The following is a 21,041-nucleotide window of genomic DNA, read 5'->3' as shown; positions in this document are numbered from 1 at the left end:
GAACTCCGATGAAGCCGCTAAGTAGCCGGGGGAGGTAAAGCGTCAGCATGCAGCACTGTACATATTTGCATAGTAAATTATTCTCTTTTTTTCTCAAGATTAGTTCTTCTTCTTCTCCGTCTTCTTCTTCTTTTTTTTTTTTTTTTACCAGCATGCCTTTATAGAATACAGCAACTGAAATGGATCTTTCTAAGCAACAAAAAAAAGTTTAATTACAAAACAAATACAATTTCATGTGATTTGTGTAATTTGCTTGGTTGGTGGTTTCTCGTGGGAGGTATACAGTAGAAGAGCACACCTCATAGTGGTGTAAACAAACGTTTCCAGACACAGGGAAATAAAAAATAAAAAATCCACCACCTCTACATTGTGTCACTTTCACAATCTATCATTGCATACTGTAAATCGACATACAGTATTCGACACATCAAAACAAATAGCCACGTTGCTACCTGTAGATTGCAACAGAGCAAATTTCTACACATATAGATGAATTTCACTTCAACATCTGAAATACAAAAGTCATTGACATTTCTATAAAAGCAAAACAAACAAAAACATTTAGATTTTAGACGTAAAATCTGTCAATTGACCGATATGTTTAACTAAAAGGTGCCTGGTTGGTAGGTTAGTGGCCAAAACATTTCTTCAGAAAGAGTTAGCTCGCTACAATTTGTGGTAGTGTGTGACGCAAGATACATAACAAAATGGAAAATGGAAAATGCAAGATGTAAATGGATTATATCTCTAGCTATACAAAACGTGCTCAAAGGCCTCAATTTTTAGATGCATTAAACTGAAAAGCCCTAAAGATGACAAGTACATTTTCAAGTTGTTATGATATGCTTGGGAATTAGGAAAGTATGCTACTTTTTCTCACAAAAACACATGTAACAGAGTTGAGATGGGAAACTCCTCAAGTTCAAACATCCCCACCCTTTCGATAGCGTAGCTGGTTTACTTCGGGTATTTGAGGAATTCACGTGTATTGGCAAGCCAGGGGTCGCAAGTTCGAGGCTCGGTCGGAGTCGAATTACGGGGCTACTGTTTGCAACAACTTGACGTCTGTTTCTCTCACACACACAGCCATTACATGGAAGACTTCTACACAGAGCTTTGAAAGAGAATAGATGATGGTTGGAAAGCAATTATTCATCACCAAAATGTTTGAAGTCAGACTCTTACAATTTTGTTAATTCATGTAATCAACTAAAAATGTAACTTCAAAGAAGGTTGAAGCTTACAGTATTTCCAATTCATACTGTGTATATGTTGACTGATTTCATTATTTAAATGTGAGTGCCTTTAATAACAACAGTCACTCAAAATCAAACACTACAGTTTTCTACTGGCTTTTACAGCTGAACATATATGTAAAAAAGATAAAAGATAACATCACTGCATTAATCCATGGCATACTGTATAGTGACGAAAAGACATGCTGGCAGGATCATCCTAAACCAATGGAACTCTGCTACGCTGACAGCAGTTTGTTCTTACTAGCAAAACAGGACCTGTTTCCTTTAATATATTACAATTGAGTTTAGCAAGAGAACAAAATATGATGCAAATAATGACATCATCACTACAAAAGGCAGCTTGTAAACTGGATGCAGTAAATGTCAGCTAATCAGATCAATCAAATAATCCCCTGATTGGGAATACACATCTCAACTATGCCTATCATGACTGCTTTCAAAAGAAACCCCAATTTGGACCCATTTGGACAGTTGAAAGCACAAAATGGTGTCATCCCTCACTACATACTGTATGGGGCCTAGATTGAGTTCTAATGGAAACACTTGAACTTGAAACTCCCTCCTACGCAGCATACTACACTGATAGGCAAAGTCCTCACACGTGTGTGTTTTAAGGTATATAAAGAAGGGCTGCACTATTTCCTGAAAGAGTACAAGATATGAGCCTTGCAACTCACTCACTTTGTATTCTACTTAGAAAAGTATGATTTTCTTTCCTGATGCCGCACGTATCACAAATGGCTAGTATCATTGAGGAAAAGGGATAGAAGTCCAGAAAACTAGACGATTTCGAACCCCCCACCACCTCACCCCCAATAAAATCACTCAACATTTTGCCATACATAACTTTGCTTGTTTAGAACAGCTGGTTGTACATAACATGTACATGTACATGACTGGAAACACTCACATCAAAGAAAGCTTCAAACAACTTAGGGACATTAAAAATGCATTGCACTCTGCTCCTATTGGCTCCTGGAAACAAAGAGGTTGTGCGCTGAACACGGGACGCTTGGCGCTGTCTGGCACTGGTTCGAGGCCTGTGGTGGCACGCCATGATAGCTAGCCCTGCTAACACTGAGACAGCTAGCCATGATAGCTAGCCCTGCTAACACTGAGACAGCTAGCCATGATAGCTAGCCCTGCTAACACTGAGACAGCTAGCCACGAAAGCTAGCTCTGCTAACACTGAGACAGCTAGCCACGAAAGCTAGCTCTGCTAACACTGAGACAGCTAGCCACAACAGCTAGCCATGCTAACACTGAGATAGGGAGTCAGGGGCCAGAGGCCTGGACACATGCTATCTTAACATTTGCACCACATGGCCATTTTTCATATCAAACCATAGGTCACTCTCTAACACGTTTAAATGAGACTAGCCCAGTTTTATTGTGTTTTCTTCACAATAAAAAAAAGTGTCCAGATTTGATTTTCAGTCAAAAGTCAGGTGAGTGAGAACCAATGCCAGAGGGAAAGCGAGGTACAGCACTACACTTTAGAAGAAAGGTTGTTTTTACGATTACACTGGAGCCATCTCATACCGTGGCTCTGTTGTACTCAGTTGGGGTAAAGAGAGAGAGGGCCTATGTGGATTATACAGGCCCCAGCTCAGAGCCTGTGTCTGGAGTCTTGGCTGTAGCCTCCAGGGGAGCCCCTGTTGCGGTGTGGCTTGTATGTGTCCTGGTAGGGGTCATGGTAGTCCTCCTCCACCAGGGGGCAGTGGTCTCGGCTGTGCTGGGAACCAGAGGACAGGCGGTTACGGTTCTTCCGTGTCCGCTCGTTGTGGTAGTTCTCGTCTGCAGGCATCAGGTTGCGCCTCTCGATGGGGGAGTGGTCTCCCACCGTGTGATTGCTGTTTCTATTTCTTTGGCCCTGTCAAACACATCATCTGGTCATTCATCTGACTCTAGCATCAGCATTTACAGCAATACTGTACATTTAATCCTGGAGTGAGAAGTGGTGATATTGTAAGACTACAGTAAACAGGCTTAATTTAATCCAGTATCATTTTAACACCAACATAAAACCAGCGTTTTAAATTCTTTGCTTAGCCTTATTACACTATCTGCCTCTGCAATTCAGCAGAAATGCACAGAGTGTAATAGCTATTGTATTGCTACCTGCATCGACATTGAAATAAAGAACACCAAATAAATTCACCTGCTGGTTCACCTGCAGTCCAGATATGGCCGTGGGGTACACAGGAGAGAGGGCAGTGGAGCCCAGGTTGCGCCCTAGCAGAGGGTTGAGCGGCGTGCTGAGGGAGGTGTGTGTGGCGCGCCAGTAGGCCTCCAGGTACTCGGCCAGGTGTTCACATGCATCCTCCAGCTGGTTCTCATCCAAAATGATGTCAAACATCTCCTGTGAGGGAGAGAGGGGGGAGGGAAGGACAGAGAGATACAAGTTTCAAGTTTATTTATTGTTAGTTTTAAAGTGCATTTTCACCAAGGTCTCAACACACTATAAGTCATATAAAAACCAAACACATGAACAAACACTTAACATAAACATAATGCATATGGGTACGCAATAATCTCGACATGGAGAATGGGGAAAGACAGGGGGGGAGGGGGGAGTTGCTAAGCTCTGCAACTCTATGCAGCTCTAAATAGATACAGTATGAAAGCATGATTAGACTAGAGTTGTTTATTGTATAGGGTTTCTTAAGAGAGGAAGACGGTAGCTTTTACAGAGGCGTGTAGTGGGGAAACCGTTGTTTACTTACCGGAGGACACTGTGCTAGTTTGTCCGCTGCTACAAGCTGCACATTCAAGTGTTTGCTCTGGGATTTCCCTCGTGATTTGATCAACCGCTGCAGAACCTGTGGAGAGCATGCAAACATACAACACTTAGACTAGGGCTGGAGAACTGGCATACAGAAACTGCATCGCAAGCAGTAATACAGTATGTGTACAAGGATACCATTCTTCATTCCATTCCATGCATTACAATGACCCTGTCCTCCAATTTCTACCTCCTGGCACTGTACTATTAAAACATTTTCAAATGTATAATAAAACAAGGAGTATGAAATGAAAGTAGGAAATCAAAAACAAATCTAATTTGCCTCATGGCACTGCTACTGTATGTTCCTAGAGAGGGCTCAAAATCTATGGTGCATCCTGCACCCATGAAATCCCAAGTGAGTAAATCAAACCAGAAGATGGCAGCAACGTAGACTGTAGGCAAACAAGATTATAAAACACTTGGCTATAAAGAGGAAGCCGTCTGAGAATCACCTTGGGCGAAGATACTTTAACATGCACGATAATGGGTGCTAAGGATGTCTTGAGTAGCTGAGCCGGGTGGTTGATAGTGTCAGCGTCCAGCACCACCAGCTGCAGGGATCTGGCCAGCTCGAATATCCTCTCAATTTCACTCTGAACCTCCGCTGTTGGGGATGGGACAGAGATTACACACTGTGGATCAGGGGAGGCTGGTGGAGATATGGGCGGAGGATGGGCTTATTGTAATGCATGGAATGGAATAAGGAATGGTATTAACCATGTGTGTTTGATACCATTCCATTCCATGCATTACAATTACAATCCTCCAATTCCTACCTCCACCAGCCTCCACTGCTGTGTATACATCTTTTAAATTACAAATATTTGTTTCTTGAAATAAATCTGGCAAACTCTTAACTGCAAGACAAAAAAAGTATTGAATAAAAATAAAATATAAAAGTATATTGGTGTGGATTATTGCATTTTTAAACATAGAACCACACATCATTATTCCTTTTCAACATAATACAATTAACGTACAAAGGGTTGATCAAATCAAGCATTGTGATTGGCCGAGAAGCATTCCAGCTGTTCCGATATCCAGGATATCAGCACAGATACTACTACTACTGTAGCTGCTACAGCAGAGTTGAGGAGAACACTATTATGCTAATGCTCCTGATGAAGATACCTAGGTTGGACCTGGTGTTGGATCGCTCTATGATGGCCCTCTTGCTGGGGTTGTTCAGCACAGACCTCTTGGCTAGAGATATGTCTGCTGTCACTCTCGTGATAGATATCCTGAAAAAAAAAAAAAAAAAAAAACATTCATATGAGACAGAATATGGGAGTATGCAGCACAACATGCTGCCATGCTGAGGAACACTGTGGTACAGTACAGCATGTAGAGGGCTGACAACTCCTCACCTGCCATCAAACCTGTGCTTCAGGAAGTCAAAGAGCGCTTTCTGCATCATGTCAGTCACCTGCATACCAAGACCAGGGAGTGGCGGGGATAGCAGATAAAAATGGAAGAGAAAAGATGTAGGGGGAAAGCGGGGAAAGAAAGGGAGGGATAGGTGGATAAATGGAACGAGAGAGAGAGAGAGCAGTGAAGTAGGGAAGAAGAGAGGAAAGGAAATAAGACACTTTTTGCCCCTTCATCATGGTTTGCAAGGGCTAAAATCATATTAAAAAACATATAATTGCATATACAGTAGCACCATTTATGAACATACTGTGTCAATACAAATATTTTAAAGTTCTTTATTTTTACAGAATATTTGGTTTTTAGTATTTGAACTGAATCAAGACCAGTCCCTACTTGTCCCAACCACCATCACCTAGTAAAGATAGGTTCAGATTCCTCATTCTGACACCTAGTACGTTCAGGCTCCTCTGCCCAGCCTATGAATTAGACCCTTGGCCGAGCCATCCATCTGAGGGAAGCATGGCTTCTTTCCACTTCATTGTCTACAGAATTAATCCTGGTTACATTAAATAAGGTGATTAAAGCCTACAACGAGAAGTGTCATGAAGACCAGTGCACAGGTGATGAATTCTCCAAGACCATATCTGAATTACGCTCCGAAGCTGAGAAGCAGGTTCAAAGCCAATGTATGAAAGCAATATGGAACAAATGTCCAAAAAGCCATCTATGGGCCTTGAACAATTCTATTGTACATACAGCATTTTTTTTTCATTTATTTCACTGGCCACAGTTTGAATGGTTCGTATCGTGTGTTTGTTTGATGTTGTTACATAAACTGTAACGTTGACGGAGAATGACAGCAGCATCATGTTCACCCATGTCAGTAAAGTAATTGGATATTCCAGACAGAATGCAGCACAATCTGTGTCGATCTCAGTCTAAAACGGAGACCAAACTGCACCCCATGTTTTTTTAGTGTACAGGGCTGCTGGATTGCTCTGTTTTTTCTTCTTTCTATTTTATTTCAAACCATGCTCCACTTTTGAGACTGACGTGTTTTACCCAGAAGGTTGTTACCACGGCAACACGGAGGGAGCGGAGATGAGGACTGTGATTCTGTGACGATCCTGGCTCCCCACTTCCCCCATGGTGGGTAGAAACATGCCCTCCTTTTCTAGCTACAGCCCCCATTAGCAGTTAGCCATGAAAGGGTAAACAAGAGGGGGCCGTTCTTCAGACACCTCTGAATATCGGGATTAAACGGGAATAAATGGGTTTATGAGGGGGAGTTGATTGGTTACTCACTGTTAGTCTGGGGGGTGCTGTGTCTAAACACTCATGCTACCTACTGTTTAGTGTTTACTTATAGTATGTACTACATAGTAACCATACTGCATACTAATTACAGCCTACTGTTTAGAGAGAGAGAGGGAGTCATTGGTTATTCACGGTCACATGTTACATGACACCATTCCTCATTCCATTCCATGCTTTACAATGAGCCTGTCCTCCAATTTCTACCTCCACCAGCCTCCCCTGACCTCTACACATGCTGAAGATCATAAAATAGGCAAGGATGCTACTGGAATGTACATATCAATAGAATATCTATAGTTATTCTACATGTCTGCAGTGTTGCGTTTGTGATAAACACGTGACAAATGCAGCACAATGGGCAGGAAAATAGGCTAGAATCAGACGCTGACATTGGATCTTGGGCTGTGAAGCACAGGTGAACATCATCTGATCTGAGAGGGAAACGGTGTTTGCTCCGGTACTGTACCTCGTATCCCTTCAGGGAAGGTCCCACCAGGACTACGGGTCTCATGGAGGGTACCACGTCGTAGGGAGGGATGTGTTCAGCCTGGAGTGGATGGACACGGTCGACCACACAGTCAATCAGTTTAGTAGCCAATCAGATTAGTAGTAGTGTCTCTCATGCTGTACAATACTGTGCCATTAGAGTAGACAACAAAGTGTGTTACTGCTATGATAGATCAATAGCCATTATAACCCAAAGTCAGATAGATGGGTAAGTTACAACATCTATGTATAGCAGTGGAGGCTGTTGGAGGTAGAAATCAGAGGACTTGCTCATTGTAATGCATGGAACGGAACACTCCTCATTCCATCCCATGCATTACAATGAGCCCGTCCTCTGATTTCTACCTCTACCAGCCTCCCTTGATGTACAGTAAGGCAAAGGGAATCAACTCAGGTGTCAACAACAGTCAGGTGTCACTATAGTCAGATTTATTATAGCTATCAACAGTTTAAGTATCACTTAGGACATTTGCAGGCTTAGGTTTTACCTCATGATGATATGCTGACAGAGTGTTATTATAAAACGTAGTCCATAGATCATTGTTATAGACAGGCCATTCAATTCATCTAATGCAGCTCTATTGTTTGGTTTGCGCAATCAATTTAATTGTATCATTAAGCCCCTGGACCTTGCCAGGGTTGGACTGAAATAAAAGTGCCCAGGTCTAAGTGGTATTAAAGTGAAGTCAGTCAGGTAAGCAGAACCGCTTCATACGGTTCAACAGAGATGAATGGGGGTCAGTTAGGAGCTAATAAAACATGGCAGGAGTTGCATAACCTGTGTGGTCAAAATAGAGATCTATATGTTGATGTCTAGCATGGCATGCCAATATCCTGTCACATGAATTATTGAATTACAGAGCTGCGAGGTGACATGTCAGTCAGGGTGGATTTATGCATTTAGAACATATGTGTGGGGGATGGGGGATTGTTTTTAAATGAAAATATATGTATTATTATATAAGAAATAAAGCCAATTTGTGTATGTACTCACCACTTTCTGCTTCTGTTTCCCTGTAAAAAAGAGACATGAACCGATTAATATAGTTGAATATAATGTAGAAATGTAGTACAATATACTGTACAAACATTACATTTACATTTTGTCTGAGTTGTTGAACTGAAACATTATTTCATCAATGTTTTCAGTATCATTCACTGTCATTTAACCACAAGTATATCACAGTCTGAGAAAAGAAACTAAGAATAATTGGTTGATATACTTGAAATCCTCTTACAACACTTCTTATCTTATGAGACTTCATTTACATTTACTTGATAATATGACTGTAGCTTGATATCACTTGTTAAAGTAGCTTGTTATATGACTTATATGACACAATATGATAGATAGATAGATAGCCATATCATAATATTCAATATTCAATACTGAGTATTGGATGCAAATAACTCATCACATTCACAAAACAGTCAAACATAAAGTAGACAGATCCCCACAAATAAATGAAGCATCACAAATACATTTAGGAATACAGTATACATTATATATTGTCGCTACAGTATATTGTTCCTAATGGTTGAAATACTTGATTTATTTGTTGTCACTATTCCAAACCTTCCTTTGCAGGGGACAGCCATTGATTGATTTCACTGGACTAAGTAACTCTGAGGAAGCCTTTGGACAGCTACCATGTATAAAGGTTGGGGGGTGGGGGGGTGCGGGGGGGAGAAGGTTGTTGAGGAAAAATTGCTGAATATTAATAATCTGTGTTTCTGCTCCATTCTAGTGGGGGGTGAGATGTTCTGAGAATCATATTAAGTACTTTGATATTGAGTCAGACTGATTTGATGCTAAAGCCCCAGTGTGGGTGTCATAAGGTCAAAGGTCAGGCATCACTGTGGTGTCAAGAAGGAGAGGCTCTATCCTATCAGTGGGGTGTAACAAAAGCCTTTTCTCCGTTGTTATAAACATGACTCCTTGCGTCCTCTCCTCCATCGTCCACTCATGTCCTACAGAAAACACTTTGGAGTAGAAGATCAAGGTTCCTCCCCTTACATGTTCTCCTCCAATGCTTTTTCAGGACGAAGCGAGTGGAGGGCGTAGGAGAGGAGACGAGGAGTCGTGTTTTCTAACAATTGAGGAGAGGCTCCAGTACTGAGAGCTGATTGGTTCCGTACTGCTCAGTCGGCTGGAGGAGGAGGCTGAGTGGACTGAGGAAACATGGACCTGTCTGTGGCCGTGCCTGACTCACACCAGGCCAATAGAACATTCATGGCACATTCTGATCCACATACACCGCCCCACCTCCAGCCACTGGTCCCCAGTTTAGGGAATCTCTTACTTTACGATATTGATGGAGCAAGTGCTGCATTTTTTTGTATTTTAAGATGTTTTTTGCTTGCTGTTGCTACGGTAAAACAATAGCAAAAAATTGGTATAGCGTATGTTTATAACTACTCCGTCCCAGGTGTAAATTGATTGTGATCCTCTCTATAGAGCTGCAACTAATTTTATTAAACAGATTGAACAACATTGTCTTTGGACATGTAACGTCTGGATGTTACATGGACATTTTTTCAAGAAAAAAAAACCTCTTTAAGAATCTGCCAAGAGAAGCTAATGATTCACACTTTGACAAATGAGTTGTTGAGTTGTGCCAGAGTTCTACTCCTGGGAAACACTCTTGCTTCCCCAGTTAGGCTGCTGTGATAGGCTGCTTTGTGATAGGCTGTTGTGTGATAGGCTGCTGTGTGACAGGTCTGCTGTGTGATTGGCTGCTTTGTGATAGGTCTGCTGTGTGATTGGCTGCTTTGTAATAGGCTGTTGTGTGATAGGCTACTTTGTGATAGGATGCTTTGTGATAGTCTGCTTTTTGATAGGTCTGCTTTGTGATAGGCTGCTGTGTGACAGGCTGCTTTGTCATAAATCTGCTATGTGATAGGTCCACTGTGTGATTGGCTCCTGTGTGATAGGTCTGCTGTATGATTGGCTACTTTGTGATAGGCTGCGATTTGATAGGTCTGCTTTGCGATAGGCTGCTTTATGATTGGTCTGCTTTGTGATAGGCTGCTGTGTGATAGGCTGCTGTGTGATACACCTGCTTTGTGATAGGCCTGCTGTGTGATTGGCTGCTGTGTGACTGGCTGCTTGGTGATTGGCTGTTTTGGGATACGGCGGCTATGTGATAGGCTGCTGTGTGATACATCTGCTGTATGATAGGTCTGCTCTGTGATAGGCTCACCTGCAGAGGGAGGGTTCTGTTTGAAAGTGTCTCCTAGACTGGAGGAGGAATTCCCGCTGGACTTACTGCAAGGCACAAACAATAACAACGACCAGCATTAATGTGGAACACAGAGACAGCCTCATCAATCAACTGACAAGTCTCATCGTCATGGGAAAACAAGTCTGTAACAGTTCTGCCTTAATCATAACTATATTTAGCTACCATGGAATATATTAGAGCAAAATAGATGCATGGTATCTCTATGAAGATTACGTCTTTTAATATATATTATTCCACAAATAACGATAACAGAGAGCTGAAATGAAAGTGTCTAACATAATATAAATCATGAATTATTGTCTTGGAGATAACGGTATATCATATCTGTAACAGCACTAGGTAAGGCGACACATACCCATGTTTGCCACAACTGTTACAAAACCCTCACCAACATGAGGCCAACGCTGAAGACAAAATGGCCTTTAAAATAGACAACAGAGAGTTAAAGTAAAGCAGTGCTGGAGATCAACAGTGAGAGGGTCCCGTCAGACCCTCTCATCTCTATTATAACTGCCCATGAGGAAATATGATGATGACACTGATCTCTCTAATCACATTAGCTCCTGGAACACCTCAGCGTGAGACATTCTCATTGTTCATGAGTAAACCAACACAGCCAAGGTAGTACTGGAGCAGGGGAGGGCTGGTGGAGGTAGAAATCGGAGGGCGGGCTCATTATAATGCATGGAATCAGACAATTCCTCATTGTTTGAAACCATTCCTTCATTCCATTCCATGCATTACAGTGAGCCCGTCCTCCGATTTCTACCTTCACCAGCCTCCCCTGAACTGGAGAGTATCTGGAGAGAGTATCTGGAGAGAGTATCTGGAGAGAGTATCTCTCCCCTCTACCCCTCCAGCCTCCCCCCTCGCCTCCAGACTCCCCCTTCCCTCCCCTCCCCTCCCCTCTACCCCTCCAGCCTCCCCCTCCCCTCCCCTCTACCCCTCCAGACTCCCCCTCCACCCATGCCTTATCACCTACCCTCGATCCTCCCCTCCAGCCTCCCCTTTCGCTCCACCCCCCACCCCCCACCCCTTCACCCATGCCTCACCCGTGGAAGCGGCCTCTCTTCTGCTCCTGCGCAAGGCGTATGTTCTCCAGCTTCAGGGGGCTGGGGATGAAGCCGATCTCACAGCCCTCTTTCACCAGCCGGCCGATCCACCAGTCGTTGTTGTACTTCTGCAGGAAGAATCAATACAAAACACATGACTCACAATAGAAGAGTGTGAATGTGAAATATTGCGGCTAGTCCTATTATAATCAATACAAAGCGGAAACACACCTTATTGACATTACTTCTTCTTTTGACATCACCCTTTAACAAATGTTGCTTGAAACTACTGTACCATAGCTTTGGTAGTTCTGTATTGCACTGTACTGCCCAGTGACCGGTTCTCTACCTCTTTGATGTGTAGGAAGTCCTTGGCATCAAAGGAGATGGCGGTTCCTGCCACAGGGACATCCTCATCCAGGGCTCCACAGTAGCAGACGTTTGTCTTCACAGCGAAGGCCACCGCTCTGGTCTGAGAACATACATTGTAAGTACATTGTATGGACAGAACAGTGCATTTGCAAATCAAATCAAACTTTATTAATAGAGCACATTTCATACATGGGTGCAGCACAATGCGCTTGACAGGAATATGAACCAAAAACAATTATAAGACAATGAGACAGAACTTAAGAGGATAAGCACAACCGTCCTGGGAGTTTAAAACAGTAAAATCAGAAAACAAGTAAGGACTGTAGAGACTTAACGTTTCCCAGCAAAAAGTCCTTTGTTATGAGTGTATTGTGTGTGTGTGTGTGTGTGTGTGTGTGTGTGTGTGTGTGTGTGTGTGTGTGTGTGTGTGTGTGACTGTGTGGCAGAAGGCTCCGCAGTGAGCGGTGGTTCGCGGGGGCCCAGTGGGGGCCTCTCACCTTGGCCCTCTCCAGCTGCACGGCGGCCTGCTGTTCCTTCTCCTGTTGGCCGCCCTCCCGCTCCTCCTCCAGAGAGACATCTGAGTCAGACGGCCGGCTCGTGTAGGAATCAGCTGAACCCTGCAGCGGGACAGGACACCAAGCTGTTAGTCACCAGGCAAGGTTAAACATATACTGTAGCGACTGACTCAAGTAGCTGGAACTCCTCAATGTGTTTCACATGGTTTTAGGGTTAACCCAGAAACACTGTGTGTTGCGTTGTGATTTGGCGGGACCAAAACAGCATTCGTAACTTAAATATTTATGTCAAGGGGTCTCATTCCCTGATTGCTACCAATTAAACAACCATTAGGAAGCTTTCAGACAGCTTGAATGTTACATTCTGGACACTTTAACATGTCTGATGAATAACAAAATGTGACCCAAAATAGTATGAATTGATGTGTATTCATTTAGGCTTAAATATGTGCATTTCCCAATATCACATAAGATATCACAATAAGATGACATGGAGCCCTGAGTGAGTGAGTGAGTAAGTGAGTGAGTGTGTGTGGGTGGCAGTGATACAGGTGCGGCGGAAGAGGGGGGGCTGAGGGGGCTGAGGGGGCTGAGGGGGCGTCTCGTGGCCGGGAATGTGCCTCTCCAAACAGGATCAAAGAACTCCTGATTAAAGCTGACGAGCCGAGCGATGGAGTTCAAAAAATATGGGAGGGTGTTTGAAGCCTGGCGAGAGGCGGATCCAGCTGAAGTGATCAAAATTGGAAAGTGCATTAAGTGGAGAGCGGGAATAAAGAGAGGCTAGGTCAATACTGCAGGAGGAAGAGAGGAGAGGAGGGAGAGGAGGAGAGGAGGAGGAGAGGAGGAGAGGAGGGAGAGAGGAGAGGAGGAAGAGAGGAGAGGAAGGGAGGAGAGGAGGGAGAGAGGAGAGGAGGGAGAGAGGAGAGGAGGGAGAGAGGAGAGGAGGAGAGGAAGGGAGGAGAGGAGGGAGAGAGGAGAGGAGGGAGAGAGGAGAGGAGAGGAGGAAGAGAGGAGAGGAAGGGAGGAGAGGAGGGAGAGAGGAGAGGAGGAAGAGAGGAGAGGAGGAGAGGGAGAGAGGAGAGAAGGAGGAGAGGGAGAGAGGAGAGGAGGGAGAGAGGAGAGGAGGAGAGGAGAGAGAGAGGAGAGGAGAAAGAGAGGTAAGGAGGAGAGGAGGAAGAGAGGAGAGGAGGAGAGGAGAGAAGGAGGAGAGGAAGAGAGGAGAGAAGGAGGAGAGGAGAGGAGGAGAGGAAGAGAGGAGAGAAGGAGGAGAGAAGGGAGGAAGAGAGGAGAGGAGGAGAGAAGAATGGGCTGAAGTCCACTGGCACACAGGAGCAGGACAGCTCTTCTCTACGTCAATACTGTATGTCTCTGGCTGAGAGCGTGACTGTAGTATTCTAGAACTGTAAGAGAGTGTCCGTAGAGAGGACCACCCCACTCTCTCTGTCTCTCTAGTAAGTCTTTAACAAAAGAGATGCATTTATCAATTGCGCCAGCCACTTTTGCTTCCTGGCTTTTCTAGAAAAAACTAAATACTTGGAAGCAACAATGGAAGCAATGGAAGAGTTTGTCACGTTTGTCATTCAGCTATTTGGGAAAGTAACGCCAGATTGAGTTTCTCAATAAAATGTGTCAAAGGTTGTTTGACTCGGTCACTAAAAAGTTGGTGAAGGGGGTTCTGAGGGTCATATTTGACTCTTGGCGCTAACTTTATAAACAGGCTAACCACGTCACACTTCAGAGCTCTGTATGGAATGTCATACGTCACGGCACGTGGGAAATCGTTTTAGGAGGAGCTAAGAAAATAGAATGTATCACTCCGAATACACAGACTTTGACCTAAATGGCAATTTTCGGACTTGAATCATTGTGCAATAACATTGTGCAGCACCACGATGTCATATATCAGCTAAAACATCTAAATGACTAATGTGGGCCATTAAATATAGATGGCTGGAAAGAGAAATCACACATGTCTTCTGCAGTCGTATCTACATATCTATAATGCCTTGTACAGTATGAGTCATATGTGGAATCTAAAGAAAAACCCTATGGGCACATCAATGTCCGACTGGTCTAAAGGTGTATGTGTGTAGAAGCCAGCAGGAGAGACCTATCTCTCTCATTTCTGAACAGAGCAGTGTTTTACTGAGAAAGGGACAATAGAACTGATGCAGAGCTTTGATCCAGGAATCAAAAGACTCCACACAAAGACAATGTTAGCCTTGAAGGTTGATTAACCTTAGCACCCAGCCAAGAAACACAGCAAACCCACACCGACCACTCTTTGAACCTTTTAAATAGATTAATCACACTAATCACACTGTTGCTTCCTGTAACACACACACACACACGAACACACATGCAGGCACTGACGCACTAACACACACGCACGCACACACACGCACGCATGCTCGCACGCATGCATGCACACACATGCACGCACACACGCACACATGCACACACACACACACACACACACACACACACACACACACACACACGCACGCGAGAGCCATTACCTCAGAGAACAGGCAGCACAAGGAGGAAAGAGCATCTTAACAGACCTTTTTAAATGAAGCTGAACACTGTACACAGCCCCTGGCCAACACACAGCATCCCAAAACATCAGTATCACAGCAGGAAGAACTCTAAATGGTACAACTAAGCTCAGCTAAACGCTTTAGATACTGTAATGCAGTTCAGTCCAGTTTAAGCAACAGTGCTGGGGGTAAGGCAATATATACTTTCCATTTCTATAACTATCCGGATAATGGATTGACATTGCAATAGACACAACAAAGGCATCCTCTTGTCCAAGGTCCCTGACTGTGTGTGTGTGTGTGTGTGTGTGTGTGTGTGTGTGTGTGTGTGTGTGTGTGTGTGTGTGTGTGTGTGTGTGTGTAACCCCCCCCACCCCCAACCTCCGCCCCCACCACCCCCACCACCACCCCCCCCCCCCCCCCCCCCCACCACCACCACCACCCCCACCCCCGGCCTTAGGCAGAGCCAGTCTCATGTCATTACTATCAGGGGAGCTGGCTCCCTGCACGCACCCCCCCCCCCCTCTCTCACCCCCCCTCTCACCCCCCCTCCCTTATTAGCAACGACTCAGTGGCTGCCTGGGAGAGAGACCCAGTACAACACCCACTCACTCTGAGGAGAGAAGGAGAGAGTATGAAGAAGAGAAGACAGACACAGGGACAGAGACTAGAGGATGACAGCACAAGTGATTAGAGGAAAGAGAAAGGAGAGAGAGAGAGAGACAGAAAGAAAGAGAAGGGGAGAGATAAAGAGAAAGAAGGACAGACAGTGACAGAAGGACACACACATATGCACGACACACACACACACACGCACACACATGTGCACACACACACACGCACACACACACACACACACAAACACACACAAACACACAGAAAGATACAGAAAGGCAGAGAGAAATGGAGAGTGAGAGAGCGAGCAAAAGAGAGAGAGAGACAGAGAGAGAGAGAGAGAGAGAGAGAGCGAGGGAGAGAGAGAGAGAGAGAGAGAGAGATTCCCCAGAAGTCTTGTGAGGGATTCAGAGCACAGCAGCAGCAGAAGCAAAGACAGCCTGCCTTGTGAGGCGGTGGATTCCCATACCAGGGGGGTGCGTGGGGGGGGGGGGGGGTGCCGGGGGGGGGGACTCTATTTCAGGCCTCCTGACGAAGGTGCTGTAAGGCATCAGTGGTGACGATCTGCAGCATGCAGTGGCTAACCTTCACACTGGTGCCACAAAGGCTAGCGATCGGTCCTCTGTGTGTGTGTAGCAAAAGCTGGTTGATATTGTGTGCCGTTGGTACATACGCCAACCACTACACTATAGCCTATCTGTGTATGTCACCATGAGTGAATACCAGGAGAGGCTGGTGGAGGTAGAAATCGGAGGATGGGTCTCATTTTAATGCACGGAATGGAATGAGGAACAGTGTGTTTGATACCATTCCTCATTCCATGCCATGCATTACAATGAGCCCATCCTCCGACTTCTACCTCCACCAGCCTCCCCTGGTGGAATTCCTGTCTGATAGGCAACCCACTTCCAAAGACTGAGGAGAAAGAAGTATAGCCTAATGATTACTGTAGATCACTGAATATCAAATTGTGTCACATGGTCCCATATCTCAAGGGGTTGAAAATCATTATTACTTGTCAAACGCTTAGATTAAAACTCTCGACTGTCGTACAGTGCAATTTTGCCACACTAGAAGTGGCCATGCAGTACATTACCATCTCACAGCATCAGCAGCCCCTCGTCAGCCCCCCCCCCGCTCCCTGCCCCTTCCAGGTCACAAGACCAGGTCACAAGACCACCAGTCATCAGGGGAGGCTGGTGGTGGAGGTAGAAATCGGAAGACGGGCTCATTGCAATGCATGGAATGGAATGAGGAATGGTATCAAAACACACCGTCCCACCATGCATCACAATGAGCCTGTCCTCCGATTTCTACCTTCGCCAGCCTCCCCTGCCACCAGTGTTATGTAAAGAGAGACTGAGGGACGAGAGCCGCCATTGCTGCTGCTGCTGCTGACATCAATGTCTGATTCATCGCTCCGCTCCGCACTACCTAACCTCCCCTCCCTTTATCTCTCTCTCTCTCTCTCTCTCTCTCTCTCTCTCCATTGCTCATTCCCTCGCTTCCAGACAAGAGATCATAGACAGCACCAGCCTCCTCCTTCTCCATTTGCTCCACCAAATGAATCAGTCTTTATTTTTCCACGCTTTTAACCACACGTGAAGTTAACCTGCTCTCGTACGCTGCCTCTCCTGTGTATGAAACCGTTCGCTTAGGAGAAATCCAGCAATATACACACAGGGACATGTGGAAGGATGAAACCATGAGGTGTAATGTGATACAATGTGGCATGATGTAATGTAAATGTAATGAAATATCCATGTGAGGCATGTAGGATGATATTGCTTTCTTTCAGTGGAGGCTGGTGGAGGTCAGAATCGACCTCCCCCAGCCTCCCCTACTCCCCCAGCCCCCCCTGCTCTATTTACATAGGGGATGTGGTCATAGTGTCCTCAGTGTGATATTGACTAAAACAGATGACGGTATGCCAGGAGATGATGTTCCTCTCAGTGTACCAGCAATTAATGTCCATGTAAACATTGACAGATATTCTCTATCATACTCGTTTCACAGAGAGCACACAAACAAAGTCCTGTATTCAGGTATTGTCTTGTCTCGCCTGTTCTCAGACACAGTGGGCACTGTTTGTAAAACATAGCACAGTTTATTCCCAAAGTCCTGCTGATGCAGTCTGTGTATAAAGCTATGAAATACAGTAGTACGCTTCTGGAAACCAAAACTGTGGCCCTTGCTCTCAACCTAACTGTGCTCTCAACCTATCCTCACTCTCTACCTAACCTTCCTCTCAGCCTAACCTTGACCTATCCTCGCTCTCTACCTAACCTTCCTCTCAGCCTAACCTTGACCTATCCTCGCTCTCAACCAGACCTTTCACGCATTGTCGGAACGGAATTGTCTGGGAATGACACTATCCTGGAACCAACAAGCCTCTCCTCTGCTGCTAAAGTGTGAAGACCATGGAGGCATCTCACCACTGACTACACACATGGGAGTAGGCATAGACTGCCAAGTCAGCTTTGCTATCACCACCACCACCACCACCATCCTGCCAACAGGAGAGGGACATCACCTGAAACAAGAAGCATTGAGGGAACATGGAGGTTTTCCTTGGTGTCAACTCTAACCCTATTCCTTCATTAGGTTCTTCTTACGCATCAAAAAGCAATATCATGATGTTATGAGTACTGAAACATGAAAAAATATCAAAATTATTTATGAATGACCGCTTCCACCAACACCACCTTACAGTACATGAATCATTTCATGAATCATGAGGCAACATACTGCTGTTATTGGCAGCCGCCAAGGCCTGTGTTTCAGCAGAAAGGGGAGGTTTGTACACAACAGCATTTACTGAATTCACAGTCAGGCAATCACTCCACTGTGGAGCACATTAGCCTGGGCCGCCAGCTGGTCCTTGCTCCCATTACTGCAGACTCAGCCATACTAGGGGAGGAGGATGGGAAGAGAGCCTCAGCACAAATGTTTACCCAACAGATGAAGGCACAGTCGCCCCCTCTGAAGCTGCCAGCTAGCCCTTTCTTCTCTCTCTCCACTCAACACACCATTAGCACACTGCCTGGATGAGGGTGAGGGGGTATTGCCAGAACGTGGTGCAGGAGAAGAGGGGAGAGGAGCTGTAACGTGGATGCTCTGTACGGTACTGTATGTCCAGGTGAGCACCAGAGACGACCAGGTCGTTCTAAAAAAAAAAAAACTGGTTCCCAACCTCAGAAGATGAGGCTAAAGCTAAAGAGCTAACAAACAGCTAAAGAGCTAACAAACAGCTAAAGAGCTAACAAACAGCTAAAGAGCTAAAGAGAGGTACTGTACTGCAAGCATGCACTGTAACACTCTTGCAAAAGGCAAAGACTATAAATGCTCAAATTCTGTATTATATTCTATTTGGTTAGGGTTTCTAGTATTGTACTGTCATATGGCTTTTGACATTTATCAATGATACAGTGTCATCGAGCATCTTTCCCTAATATTACACATTTCATGATCAACAGTTAACCTGAAGACCATAGTGAGCAAACACGCTCGACCACATTTCATGCAAACTACTCACATGTGCACAAGCACATGTACACACACACACACACGCATGCACGCACGCACGCACACACACACACACACACACCCACACACACGCACGTGTACACACACACACACACACACACAAACGTGGATGAGGCACATACGGTACAGTAAGCTCATGGGAGCAGAGAAACATGCTTACAAAGGATCGCTTGACATGAGGACTAGCGTATGATGTATTGCTTTACATTCTGCCCTGTTCACCAATGCATTCTCCTGGAATGGCGCTTCCCTGTGCAGAACCTTCCAGTCCAATTATAATCCAGATCCCACCTTCAGACTGGAACACATCCCTCACATGACTGCTTTCTCTCTTGTGATAGGCCTCTTCCACTATACTGTAATGAGAGCATACTGTAGGTAATTGTGTTGTTATGAAACGTGTTGTTATCACTATAGTGAATGGAGGGACTTTCTCCTCACAAGACAGAGGAATAAAGGTAACAGAGGCAGACATTGGAGGATTGTCATGCATGGACTGGAACGAGGAACGGTATCAAACACACGGAATGAGGAATGGTGTCGAACACGTGCGTTTGCGTTACCATTCCTCATTCCGTTCCAAACATTACAACGAGGCCGTCCTCCGATTTCTACCCCCACCAGCCTTCACTGATGTAGTAGACGTGTAGCAAACATTCAAGAGATTCAAGTAAAATATACACTATGTAGGTCTATGTACTTGATATGGGTGTGAGAGGCAGCTGTCACTCTACATTCGGAAATCTTCCGACCATTTCATCCAGAGAGCAGAGTTGCACGAGTAGAAACGCACACCACCTCCAAAGAAGACATGAGGACAAATCAAGCTCTAAGAAAACAGTTTGGTAACCCTTTAGTATGGAACAATTACAATTTTGGGGTGTGTTCGTTTGTTTATTATTATTTATGAATGTATGTTTTCTTATTCTCATGTTAGAAGTCCTCTTAACAATTTAGCCACTTGGGTCAGGTTACTGTATGCTTACTATGACAGCACTGCCAGTGGATATATTAGACCGCCATAATATGCAAAGATACGTGGGGCAAAGTTCAGAGAATATGATATCTGACCGCAATACCACTACACATTGAAATCAACCGCTGAGGGCAGTTACGTTACGATTAATGCTCAAGACCATGGATTTCTAGACGCCAGCAGTAACGATCCATTAAGCGCCACAACAGTCTTTCCTTTAATACAAATACTTGTTATTTACTGCCTCATTACAAATAAAATCTATAAGTACATTATGGGATCGTAAAGAAAGCCAAACGAGGGCATCACACCTTTCAGTGCACACCGAACACACACCGAATGTACCACAGTGTACGACGTGATAATGAAACATTTAAAACCCATTTCTGCTTTAGAATATCCAAGGGCTAGAACCCTGTGCATGAGTAAGCCTGTCACACCCTATCCTGTCATTAGCCGATTCAAAAAAAACAAAAAACAAATCAGCCAACAGCTCCACAGGAAGCGACTTTCGCTTTGTGACTACAAAGAATGCTAAGATTAGAACTACAAACTACATTTGGCATCTCTTCACACAGGAAGGGTGGGAGGCTCCGAGGTATGCAGCAACACTAAAATGAAAGCATTGGGCACTATAGCTGCTCCTTCCACCACCACCACCACCACCACCACCACCACTACCACTACGACAGGGGAGGCTGGTGGAGGCAGAAAATGGAGGACAGGCTCATTGTAATACATGGAATGGAATAAGGAATGGTATCAAACATGCAATGAGGAATGCTATCAAACACACATGTTTGATACCGCTCCTCATCCCATTCCATGCATTACAACGAGCCCGTCCTCAGATTTCTACTTCCACCAGCCTCCGCTCCCACACACACTGGGTCACTAGTCTTTCTGTTATCTATGGGTGTCAAGACAAGAGTGGGGGC

The 21,041-nt window shown here is 44.8% G+C and overlaps 1 protein-coding gene across 2 annotated transcripts in view; it reads right to left on the bottom strand.

The window, feature by feature from the left end:
- Nucleotides 1–2,868: 2,868 nt before the first annotated feature.
- Nucleotides 2,869–21,041, bottom strand: part of cacnb4a (calcium channel, voltage-dependent, beta 4a subunit) — a gene marked incomplete at both ends in the record, with an annotated part of 29,842 nt that continues 11,669 nt past the window's right edge. For both annotated transcript variants that reach the window (XM_083682488.1, XM_083682489.1), the window contains 12 exons: nt 2,869–3,132; nt 3,433–3,621; nt 3,986–4,081; nt 4,500–4,651; nt 5,179–5,288; nt 5,415–5,473; nt 7,202–7,282; nt 8,237–8,256; nt 10,446–10,510; nt 11,540–11,667; nt 11,889–12,011; nt 12,409–12,528. In XM_083682488.1, the coding sequence (XP_083538614.1) occupies nt 2,869–3,132; nt 3,433–3,621; nt 3,986–4,081; nt 4,500–4,651; nt 5,179–5,288; nt 5,415–5,473; nt 7,202–7,282; nt 8,237–8,256; nt 10,446–10,510; nt 11,540–11,667; nt 11,889–12,011; nt 12,409–12,528 (1,407 nt within the window). The remainder of the gene's footprint in view (nt 3,133–3,432; nt 3,622–3,985; nt 4,082–4,499; nt 4,652–5,178; nt 5,289–5,414; nt 5,474–7,201; nt 7,283–8,236; nt 8,257–10,445; nt 10,511–11,539; nt 11,668–11,888; nt 12,012–12,408; nt 12,529–21,041) is intronic.

This window comes from Argentina silus (assembly GCF_951799395.1).
Source record: "Argentina silus genome assembly, chromosome: 12".
In the NCBI taxonomy this organism is placed as follows: Eukaryota; Metazoa; Chordata; class Actinopteri; order Argentiniformes; family Argentinidae; genus Argentina; species Argentina silus.
This window is presented reverse-complemented; position numbering and strand designations above follow the sequence as displayed.